Genomic DNA, 12,408 nt, shown 5'->3' on the forward strand with positions numbered 1-12,408 from the left:
CCGTTCCTGCTGAAATATCCCCGACAGTTTTAGCACCTCTAGTCTTCCACAGTGAATCACTGAAGTCAGCATTTACCAGCACATCCTGCTGTGGGGCCGGCTGCCAAGTGCATTTATCACCATATCGATGATATTGTGCGTCCCTGTAAGTGGCAAATGCAGGTGCTGTGGTTCTGGCTCCCTCAGCGCCGGTGATGGACCAACCGTCTCTGCTGCATATTGAAAACTGGTGGAGGAAGTGTTTTCTACCAGTCAAAGAGGCCGTGTCACACACACACTTCCATCTGAAGCTAACGGAGGAACAGTGCTCCTGTTGACCAGAGGGTGGGGAACTTTTCATGGACGTCTCCTGCTCCTGCCCCCTCCCCCGGCCCTCCTCTGAATGTTTCAAGCTGGCCCTGATGAAAGGAGTTCCTGCACAAACTTCATTCCTCTGCGCAGAGGGAGAACATATGTTGGAGGCTGAGCAGACACAGAAAGACAGGAGCTAGCTTCCTCAGGCTGGATTCTTCTTCTTTTAAGTCAGGGTCAGGCAGATGAGTGTGAAAGTGTGTGAAAGTGTGTAAAGTGTAAATGTGACTGAACTTTCAGCGGACATGGATGTGACTCTTTCTGTGAGGTCTGTGATCCTGGGGCTGCTTCTTCTTTCTCTCCATCTGCACCGAAACCTGCTCTTGGTTGAAGCCGCGATGGACTCCTGCTACGACGAGGGAGGCGCCCCGAGCCGCTGCATGCCCAAGTTTGAGAACATCGCCTTCAACCGTACAGTGGTGGCATCCAACGTGTGCGGCTCCCCGCGTGAGGACTACTGCATGCAGACCGGCTCGACGCGCTCGTGCCACCACTGTGACGCCTCAGACCCAGAGCTGAGCCACAACACCAGCCTCCTGACGGACTTCCACAGGAACGACGAGCCCACCTGGTGGCAGAGCCAGTCCATGTTTTACGGAATCCAGCATCCCAACTCTGTCAACATCACACTCAGTCTGGGTAAGAGCGCGGCAACAACTTTCTGGTTCAGTCAGAAGAATTCAAAAGTCACAGATGGTCCAAAGTTTTTTATACAGTGGAAAAATAGTGTTACCCCTAATTTGAAACATCTTTTGAGATGAAACGCAACTCTTTATGAGCCCGACAACTTAGACCACACCAGTTCCCAAAGTGTGTGTGTGCGTTTTTCATCCGTTATTCAACAAAGCTGAAACAAAAAACCTAGAGGTATTCCTTTATATCAAACCATGCAAACAAAAAAATGTTCAATCTTTTTTTTTAGCATTTATCTATTGCCACAAGACCCCCGCAGTTACTGACCCAGAATAACCACAGCAATACGTGCAGCAGTGGTGTATCTATGGGTGGGCCTGGTTGGGCTGAGTGGGTCTGTCCCCTGGATCCCAAACCTGCCAGCAGGACCAAAAACCACTTTTTTCAAAATGACTGGCATTTACAAACCATTTGTCCCATGAATCCAAAAATGGGGGAAAAGAGGCATAACTGTCAGATTCTCAAGTTTCCGAGGGTACCTGAATATAATTCAAGTGTCTAAACAGACCACAGGAGTCTGTCCTCCCAAAACCCTTTGGATTTGGCCTGTAGAGGTGGATTACAGTGAAAAATGAGTCAATAGTAAAAAAAAAAAAATCCACACATCAACATTTGTAAATCCTCTGATTCTCATTTTCCTTTAGGGAACAGGATATCTAAAAATGTGTTGTATACACAAATTCCTCATTTTTTCGAAATTAAAAAAGATAAAATCAAAGAAATACAATTTTTTCTAATGATGCATAGCTTTGAATTTTTTCACTGCAAAAAAATATTATCGTAATAAGTAGGGCTGTCATTTTAACGCTTTAATTAGATTAATTAATTACAACGCAAATTAACGCGTCATAAAAATTAACGCAGATTGATCTGGATCCCAAACCCGCGAGGCGTTCAAAGATGCACTTATTTTCAAATGTCTGGCATTTAAAAACCGTTTGTTCTACTTGGAAAAAAAGTGGTGTTCTCGTCGGGTTTTCAAATTTCCGACGGTCCCTGAATGTATCACACATGATGTCAGCAACATGCTTTAAACCGGGGAGAAGCAGAGGGGGTCCCCATCTCGTTTATTCACACGTCCTTTTTGAAAATCTACAGAAAATCAACCGTTTGCTCAATTCTGTAAAAAACAGATAATTTTACACTCTTTACTGCATCAAACAAGCCCTGAATGATCGATATATATCCTGTATTTAAATCTAAAGAATTATTTGAAAATTTGCTTCCATCTTCCTGGTGTCATGTTTCAGCTTGGGGCTGCTCTGCACCAATCAGCAACAGTTTGTGTGTTCAGAGCATGTTAAACTGAGAATACTTCACTTTTCTTTGATCCAAGACTTGAAAAAAGTGTTTTGTACATAGTTCCTCACAGTTTTTAGCCTTTAGCCCTGGTTCTCCTGACCTCATAGAAGTATAGAAGTTCATATTGCAGTGAAAATTTAGTAAAAATGTGACAGAAGCAAAAACCGTCCCCAAAATCAAATCAGCTTATCTTAGGTGCAGGACTGTGTAGATTTTGTAAAGATAGAACCATAAAACTTTTTTCATGTGTTCCTTATGCCTCATGGTACCTAAAAATGTGTTGTATATATTCCCACCTTATTTTCAAATGTCTTTTAATGTAATTTTAATATCCTGGAATTCAAATTCTTTATTTTGAGACCTTAAGCAGATATGAGATTAAAATGTGATTAATTAGATTAATTAATTACAAATCCTGTAATTAATTAGATTATTTATTTTAATCGCCTGACAGCACTTGTAATAATAGATATATTTTGTTGTTTTTTTTATGTTTTTGGAATGGCCTGTTAGTGTATTCCCTCGGCAGTGGGTTGTCTCTGGCACAACTATCTTAGGGGTTGTGGTTAAAAAAGTTTAACCCTTGTACACAACAGCTGTTTTTCCTACTCTACAGTGGCATGTGTTCTTCATGAATGGGACAAAATAAGGAATCAGCCAAAACCTGATTGGTATTCCCCCAGAGAAGTGATGATAGTAACACTACATTTAATTTATAGAGCGCTTTTCTAGATTCTAAAAGACACTAAACATGTTAGGAAGCCTTTTCCACATTTTTTTCTTAAAGTTGCTAACATTTAAGCACTTCCAAGCCTTTGTACACTGCAAAAATCTGAAATCTTATCAAGTGTTTTTGTCTCATTTTTCATTAAAAAATGTGACTTTTTTCCCCTAAAAAAAAACATGACTTAATACAAGCCACATTCACCTGACCAGTCCAGAAAAATATCCTTTTTCAAGGAAACTGTCTTTTTTCAAGTTATTTAAAGATAAAATGAGGTCTGACTTGCTGTAACAAGTAAAAAAAAAAAATCTCCCAATGGAACAAGAGAAAAGTTACTTGCAATAAGACATTACTCTCGTTTTAAGCAACTTTCTCCTATTCCATCGGCAGATTTTTTTTACTTGTAACAAACAATTTAGACCTCATTTTTCTCTTTAAATAACTTGAAACAAGACATTTTTTCTGGACTGACCAGTTGAATGTGGCTCATATGAATTATCATAGACATTTTCTACTTAAACTAAGAAAAAAACACTTGATATGGTTTCAGTTTTTTGTAGTGTATTTGTCTGAGAGGCTTTTGGTGCATTTTTACAGAATCCAAAGTGACTTGTTGAGTTTATGTGTCGTTGTTTCCAGCCCAGTCCTCCTTGTGTGGCATTCTTGTAGTGTTTTGTCAAAGGATGAGGCCGTCTGTAATACCAAACAGATGTTTCACTCCAAACGGTTTGTATTATTCAGCTGAGGCACTGAGCTGTCTTCATAAAGAACCCCTGGTCCAGACGAGGCTTAGAGCTGGGACTGTTTATGAGCTCACAGCCACGAGGGCCCGTCTGAGAGTTTGGCTGGATTTAGAGTGAATGAGGGGGATACACAGTAGAATCTGACATGCACAGATAACAGCATAGATAATTTTGTAGCGATGGTGGACACTGGAGCCTAACTGTCAGACAGAAAAAGGACAAAAGATCAGAAGAAAGAGAAACAGGAGAGAGATAGCGCACGAGCTAAAGGCTAAAAGGGCTAAACTGTTTGTGCTAATGTTGACTCCAACCTACAGTCAGCAGTTATTCTGCAGTGGTCTGTTCAAACTTGAGAGTCTATCAATAAAATGAAGAGTGAGGTTACGTTAGCTCTGATTGGTAGATGACTGGCAGGACATAACCAGGATTCACTAATGTTACACATTACAGGCATGTCTCACAGCACAGGGCTGCCGATAGCACTACATGTGGATGGCTACTAAGCTACTGTACGAACTGACAGTTGGACACCGGGCTGTCAATGCTGTTAACATATAACCAGCTACTACGACATTTGCTCGATGTCACATTTCAAACCGTAGCGCTACATAACTGTACTGATAAATACCTTACCTCTATCAAACCTTTGTTTTCCTTACGTAAAGGTCTGGGTGGGTGGGTGAGCTCCTGTAGCTACAAAAAGGCTAAAGGACCATTTCCCGCCATCCAAACCTAAAAGAAGCTAGTGGGAGTTTAGCATCTATACAGGCAGACAATAGGCTGCAAACCTGGTATAAGAAACAAATGAGTGATGTCACAAACACTACGACCATTGGAGACTTGGAACTACAGGAAGCAAAGATCTGAAAACCTTATTTATACTTATTTGACACAGAAAAGTTTCTAAAAAGTTTCGTAGCCACAGCATAGCCATCACTTAGCATACTATTGCATTATGAGCTCCTGTTTGTTCTATTGCTAACGCTAAATGCTAATTGTCTAAGATTTGCTGCTGACAGCACAACATGTGGACATCTGCTAAACTACTGTGCAAACTTACAGTTAGCTTGTTGTTACGTTAGCCTATGTATATGTCTGAGCACCGAGCTGCCGATAGCACTACATATAGCCGGCTACTACAACATTTGGTTGTTGACACATTTCAAACTGTAGCGCTACGTAACTGTACTGAAAAACACCTTACCTTGTGGCGTCACATCTTTATGACAGTGTGTGTGAGACTCCGGGCCAGAAGGTGGCGCTGCAGTCATATTAAAACAGATCCTCCTCCTCAGGAGAAAGACATATCGTCCCAGCCCTTAAATAAACGCACACCTGGTCAGATGCTAATGTTTTCCTCAATAAAAAGCAGAGATGATGATTAATTACATGTTAGCATGTTAGCATGTTAGCGGTCAGTAACTGTCGGTAAAGACTCTTTATGAAGGACGGCGTTGAGGCAAACTCAGGACTGATCCTCGCCGCTGAAGTAATTGTCTTAAGAGCCACTCAGCTCACCTTGTACGCCGTGGTTCTCCAATAAGTGGGCTATTATATATAATATTTGCTGTATATATAACAAAGAAAAGCGTTTTTCCATCATATACGACCTTAATGTTCTGTACAGCTCAGGTGAACAAGTGTCTTTACAGACAAAGTGAAAGCAGGATACTCATGAGGACACACAGACAGGATGCCTAGCAACAGCACAGCCCGACAGAATGAATAATAAATAAATATCCATAAAAACAAGAAAAATAAAAAGTAATAAAATGGCATAAAAATACAACATCAAATAAAAAGGAAGTCCATGAAATGGGTTTTTAAGAAGTGATTTAAAGAAGTCACAGACTCTGCCAGTCTCTCCTCCTCAGGCAGGTCGTTTCAGAGCAGACAGACCTGATAACAAAGGCTCACACACACTCACACACACTCACACACACCTCCAGATTTAAGCGGAGTGTCACACAGCCAGAGGGGTCCCACTTGTAGATCTAAGACCGGCTATTATTGAGTCAATATTTCTTCTGGAAGCTCCTTAAAAGTGACAACTAAAATATCAAAAGTGGGTTATAGGCAATTCTACACAGATATGAAGTCGTCTGTGTCAAAACCAAGTAGGAGCTCCACTGCAGAGAAACAGCATGAAGAGCAGAGAAAACAGGTGAGGATGACCTTGGAGATTGGGCTAGTTTTACAAAAGAAAGATCTAGAAACCTTTCAGGTATATGTTTAATGTCTCACAATATCAAAATGTATTTAATTTGCTGATGACACCAGCCTTTTTGTACATCAGAGATCATTTGGAAGGGGCGCTAAGTTGATTGAAGTGGAACTTAAAAAAAGATTAGACCCTGGTTTATTTTAATAAATTATCCCTTAACATTGAAAAATGGATGCTGTTGTAAATATAGAAAGTATTGAAATTAAAAGTGAATGAAATAAAATTCTTCACTGTTATTTCATTTTTTTTAATTATTTTATTTTATTTATCTATTTATTTATTATTAATTTTTTTTTATTTATTTTATTTTATTAGTTATTAATTCATTTTGTTGCCCAGTTACCTTTATACCTTTTTGTCATCAAATAAAAAAAGTTTTAATAATTTGACTTGAATATACATATGTGGGGCAAGAAACCAGCAAAAAATACAATAAATAAGGTTGAAAGACATTTTCAGAATAAGCACAAAACATTTTATGTAAAGTACCAAATTAAAGCGGAACAAAAAAAGTGATCCATTTCCAAAATGTTCTGGAAAATTTAGATCAAAGTCGCACCTTACAGCCATAAGAAGTCATAAATATTAAATTATGACTATGGCTGAGCAAAATGTTAAAAGCATTATGAAATTATCAAAGCTAATTTCTGTTTTACAAAAAGAGCAATAAGAAATTTAAACAAAAGTCCGTACAGAGCTCCCTCAAACCCGCTATTTGTTAAGTTGCAGTTGCAAATTAAATGATTATAACAGATTTCAACATGCTGCGAATCATGAACGAAGCTCATAAAAAGCTCCTACCATCCAACATTCAGGGTCGATCAGAGGAAAGTTGTTACAATTTAAAAGGATTTTAAAAAATGTTTAACCCTGAAGGAGTGCAGCATTACAGTAAAGAAAGTCACTTTATTGAAAAGCCTGGACAGAGACTCTGAAGAAGCCAAATCACTCAGTATCTTCAAAAAATGTAAAAAACAGAGTATTAAAGAAATACAGGTAAGGAACATAATCTAAACCTTGCATAATAAAATACAATAAAAGATAATAAATAAGGCATTTTTTTGTTTGTTGGTTTGGTTGTCTTTGTAAAAAAGAATTAATAGAAAGTGAAAAAGGCAACTGGCCAACAGAATTTTTGTTTATTTCCGATTATGTGTTTATTAAACATTTTGTGAGAGAAGGGGCAGATAAAGTAAGATTTTTTCTTCTTTCTGATCCTTTTCATTCATTAAAAGAAAATTGTATTATGCTACACATATATTTATTTTTTATTTCACTATTATTATTATTATTATTATTATTATTATTATTATTATTATTATTATTATTATTATTATTATTATTATTATTGGTGTTGTTTCACAACATTATTATTATTATTATTATTATTATAATTATTATTATTAGTATTCTTATCATTATTATTATCATTATTATTATTATTATCATTTAATTTTATTTAACTGTATTATTTATTTATTTATTTATTTATTTATTTATTTATTTATTTATTTATTTATTTATTTATTTATTTATTTGTGATCAAATATATATTTGTTATTTTTGGTAAAATAAACACAATAGAAATGGTAATATATCCCAACCACAAACCCCGGATGGCAGTGTACATAGAGCAAAATATTATCAGACAAGGGTGCTTAGCCCCTTATTTAGTTCAAAAACAAAAGAGGGAATAAACCAAGTTGAACAGACAAAAAATAAATTAATTAATTGAAAAAAAAATCATATAATTTTATGACAAAATGAATGAAATAAAGACCACCTAAACTAAACTAAACTTTACTGAAACTAAAACTTATCTGAATCTGAAATGATTTACGTGAACTCTCTGAAAAACAAAGCTTAAAGAAAACCAGAAAGATAACTTTTGTGTTTTGGGTCAAAAGGAAAGAAAAGTAACATCAGCTGAATCATTTCTGGTTGTGTTGATTGGTCCTGGCCTTTGAGGACTCTGGGTTCCCACAGTGCAAAGCAAATATCCATCCCTGAACGACTCTCGCCGTGCTTTATGTCGTCTCCGGTCGTGACTCAAGTTTTCAGGATTGCTTTTTCACACTCTCCTTTTGACAAAATGCATTGGACACACTCTTTGTACACTGTGTACATATTTGCATTTGAGGACATTCTTCATCGCACCAAATTTTATGAGAGCAGCTTGAGCCATTAGCATCATTACCCCATTAACATGCCGTGGAAAACTGCTGAAATGAGGAAGAGAGCGCATTTGTCACTGTAACTGAATTAAACGCTGGCGATTAATGTTTCAAAGCGTTAATACAAATCTTTCTATGAAATTACCTTTCCTGCTCCCATTTATCCAGCCCCTGTGTGTTTGTGTGAGTGTGCAACGGTTTTACCTGCTTTATGGGGACTCAGGACTGAGTCATGGTCACATTTTGAGGATGCGTCTTTCTTATGCTGTAAATCAGAGCCACATACGTCAAATAACTTTGTGTTTAGACTGAGAGCTGGAGGAGGGTTAGTTGGGGTCAGGGCGAGGTCGTCAAAACACTTTCCTGCTCCTCTGTTGGTTTCTGTATGTTAGTGGGTCTGCCTGTAGGAAGAAAATAACAGGAAGCATGTTTAGCTGAGCTTTACGACTTTATTGAACAAATCTGATACAAAAAAGTGTTTGTTTTTTTTTTACGAAAATTTGATATATTAAATTCAATGGAGGTTGATATCGTCTCTGACATCTAAATGTCATCCAGCTTGATCAAATACTGTTTTTTACTAGATTAAAGCAGCCAATAGACTGTTTCCTGCTCCTGCTGTCGCTGAATAGTAAGAAAAACTGACCCAAACTGCTCAGATTTACCCAAGTACTGGATCTTAAAGAGTCCAACCTTTTTCAAACTGTGGTTTCCTGAAGCTCCTGAAGGGACGTCTTACCTGTTTGAATGATATTCTGTACACAGGAAAGACAGTATGGCTCTACTTTCTAACATTCTATGGTTTTGAAGCTTTGACAAATGCTTGTGGATTTGTGTGAGATCAAGGTTCTCAAATTCGTGGCTCATACGTCACAGATATCATTCAGTATAAAGTGTGAAATAACTGAGGTCCCAAAACTGAACCTTGTGGAACACCAGGATATACTTTTCTACAATACGACCCTGTATTACTGATTTTTACTTGCTGAAACCTATTATTTTAAGATGCTATGAGGAAAATCTGTTTTAATTTGACTGCAGCGCCACCTTCTGGCCCGGAGTTTCACACCAGTGGCGACTGCTGATCAGTCAAGGAGGGGCAGCTCATTTTTTCCTGGCGTACATCATGAATTTTTTCACTTCTTCAAACATAATTCTACCCTCCTTTTTTTATAAGAAAATGATCTGTGTCCCTGTCGTACCAACCGGGTGTTTTTTCCAGAGATTTACGGGGATCGATAAAGCCTCCGGATCAGTCCATAACAACTGACTGTTAAACTCAGAAGATGCTCCGGTGGAGGGTTATACTTCAAGATCTCTGACTGGCTCATTTCACTGTCAATCAAAAAGGGATTCAGCCTCAGACAGATCATCCAATCATCACGCAGAAGCCCAGCGTCCAGGCCAGCCCACTGCCTCATAGACCCCCAGAGACGCTGAGCGTCCGATGGGCGGGACAAAGCCCAGCGTTTATCCAATGACCGTCCAGTTTCCACAGTGGAACAACCCACTCTACGCTTCCCCGCTGAAGTCAGAAGACGCTCAGCGTCCGACTGTGTTAAAGCGCTGAGACGCTGCGGGGATGAATGAGAAGGAGGTGGAGCCAGTTACCTGTGATAGGAGCTGATTCTGAACTAAAGACGAAGGAATTCTAGCTCAGATTTTATCAATGAAATGTTCACACAGCAGAACATATCAACACTTTTTTAGGGACATTTTAGGGGACGCTGAGCTTCCCTTGCAGTCTTAAAGCAATCACCACTGTTTCACGCACACTGTTGTAAAGATGTGACTTTTACTGGACGCAACGCCATGAGGCAAGGCATTTATCAGTACAGTTACAAAGCGCTGTTGTTTGAAACATGACAACAAGCTAACGTTGTAGTAGCTGGCTAAATGTAGTGCTATCGGCAGCCTGATGCTCTGACGTATCTGTAGGCTAATGTGATAACAAGCTAACTGTCAGTTTGTAAGTAGTTAAGGAGTTGTCTATATTTAGGACAGCTGGCACTAATGTTAGTTAATCCTGGTTATGTCCTGCCAGTCATCGACCAATCAGAGCTAACGTAACCTCACTCTTCATTTTATTGACAGACTCTCAAGTTTGAACAGACCACTGCAGAATAACTGCTGACTGTGGGTTGGAGTCAACATTAGCACAAACAGTTTAGCCCTTTTAGCCTTTAGCTCGTGCTCTATCTCTCTCCTGTTTCTCTTTCTTCTGCTCTTCTGTCCTTTTTCTGTCTGACAGTTAGGCTCCAGTGTCCACCATCGCTACAAAATTAATCACAGAAATTATTTTTTTTAAATTGTTTTCTCTGCTAAACTTCATCAGCTGGCGTGGTGTTCTCATAGAGACTTAAACTTGCTGTAAATCTGCAAAGTAGCATTTTGAAATATCCTGTTTTGGCCTCTCTTGAGCCTTTCTCAATCTCTCCCCGTTCCTTTTCTTTCTTGCCCTTTTCTCAGCAACATCCAACTTTTATCCTGAAACCTGAATCTCTTCAAGCGGCCTGAACCCTTTTTTTACTCTCCGCCTCAGGTTACCTGTGGAGCTTCTCTTTGGACTTTCTGCCGTCCTCCGTGTGCTTTTCTGTCTTCACATTAGTCAATAAATCATTGAACTTTCTGTCTCTCCACTGTCTGCTTTTTGAGTCTTTCTCCCTCAGTACCTGCTTGGCAGAAAAAGCAAGTTTCCCAAAATATCAGACTGTTTTGAAGTCCTGAAAAATCACAATAATTTCCCAAAAAACAACTGCTCCAAGTAAAGAAACACAATCTGATGTTTTCTGTTTGAAAGAGTGTGCAGTGAAGTCGTTTCCTAACTCCTGCTTGAACGTAGCGGTGACAGTAGATCTACGGCAGCTGATAAACGTCTGAAACTGAAAACCTTTAACGTCAATATTCCTCTGACTCATATCTGTGAAGAGGAGTGAACGGTTAATGGTTCTGGTACAGTAAGGGACCCGGTTTCTTCCAATTAGTGCTTGAGAAGACTCTCCCTCCCTAACTGGGAGAAAAACGTGGGGATAAAACTGCTCGGATGGATGCTTCTTCATAATTACACATGGTCCCTGTCAGGCCAGGCTTTAAACCACCAGGAGAACATGTCACAACCAGGAGCAGATTCAATAAATTAAAGTGGTTAAAACTCAGATTAGTTCTTTCATCAATTAACCAAAACTTTAAGAGTAAGGATAAAATATTAGAGTTAATTCAACCAGTGGCTTTTTAATTTGCCCCGATTCAACAACTAATATATTTTTTTGTTGTTAAGGGGATCTTGTAAATAAAACATCCAGCATACAGTTTGCTTTAAACTCTGATTTTGGTCTCCACCAGCTCTTGATGGTTATTTGAGTTGTGGTGACTGAACGTAACTTTCTTCTTTCACATTGTTTAACAAAACATTTGCCTGTTGGTATTTTCACATGTGGAGTTTTCAGCATTGTGTACAAAGAGTATTTGTGAAATTTCTGTGATATGAGTTGAAAACCTGTTTTAAAACCAATGACAAATCAATGAACACTACATGCTGGTATATAACTGCAATTTCCCAAACACAGAGGGTAAAATAAGTTATTTGATATATCGCAGGTTTTGCAAGTTTTCCAACTTACCCTGTATGTTAATTGATGCGTATATTTAATTAAATGCAAGTATTCTTTGAAAAATTGTAAAAATGTTTGCAAATCAAAACTTTTTTTTTAACAAACTTTTACTTTTTTTAAAAAATGTCAAGCTTTTTCTTAATTTTTAATAATAATAATAAATATTTTTTAATTATTTGATATTTCACAAATTATAAACTTTTGCAAATGTAATAAATTAGTTGAAAATTTTTAAAATTACAAAATTTTAAAATTCTTGAAATGATTTGAAATTCAAACTTTTTTTATTTTTATTTTTTAATTATTTGAAATTTCAAATTTAAATGATTTATTTACATTAAAACACTGGAACATCTACTGGTTTGTAAATTAATTCTGTGTTTAGGATTCATGCTGGTATGCTTAAAGGTTTTTTTTTTTTAAGTATAATTTTGCATTTCATAAATTTCAGGCTTTTTCCTTAGTTTTAAACATTTTTTTTAAATTTCAGGAATTTTTAAATTTTCCTAAATTTTATAATTAAGATGAAAATTTTTTAAATTTTGCAAATTTTTGAAATAATTTGAAATTCAGAGTTTTTTTTTAA

At 37.5% G+C, this 12,408-nt stretch overlaps 1 protein-coding gene across 1 annotated transcript in view; it reads left to right on the forward strand.

Moving 5' to 3' along the window:
• The first annotated feature begins 408 nt into the window (after positions 1 to 408).
• The window catches only part of lamc3 (laminin, gamma 3), a 199,428-nt gene continuing 187,428 nt past the window's right edge, over positions 409 to 12,408 (forward strand). The window contains exon 1 of the mRNA XM_074690299.1: positions 409 to 990. Coding sequence (XP_074546400.1) covers positions 597 to 990 — 394 coding nt within the window. The 5' untranslated portion in view covers positions 409 to 596. The remainder of the gene's footprint in view (positions 991 to 12,408) is intronic.

The sequence above is a fragment of the Halichoeres trimaculatus genome, unplaced genomic scaffold (genome assembly GCF_033239565.1).
Source record: "Halichoeres trimaculatus isolate MK-OKI-2021-1 unplaced genomic scaffold, fHalTri1.1 fHalTri1_scaffold_16, whole genome shotgun sequence".
NCBI lineage: Eukaryota > Metazoa > Chordata > Actinopteri > Labriformes > Labridae > Halichoeres > Halichoeres trimaculatus.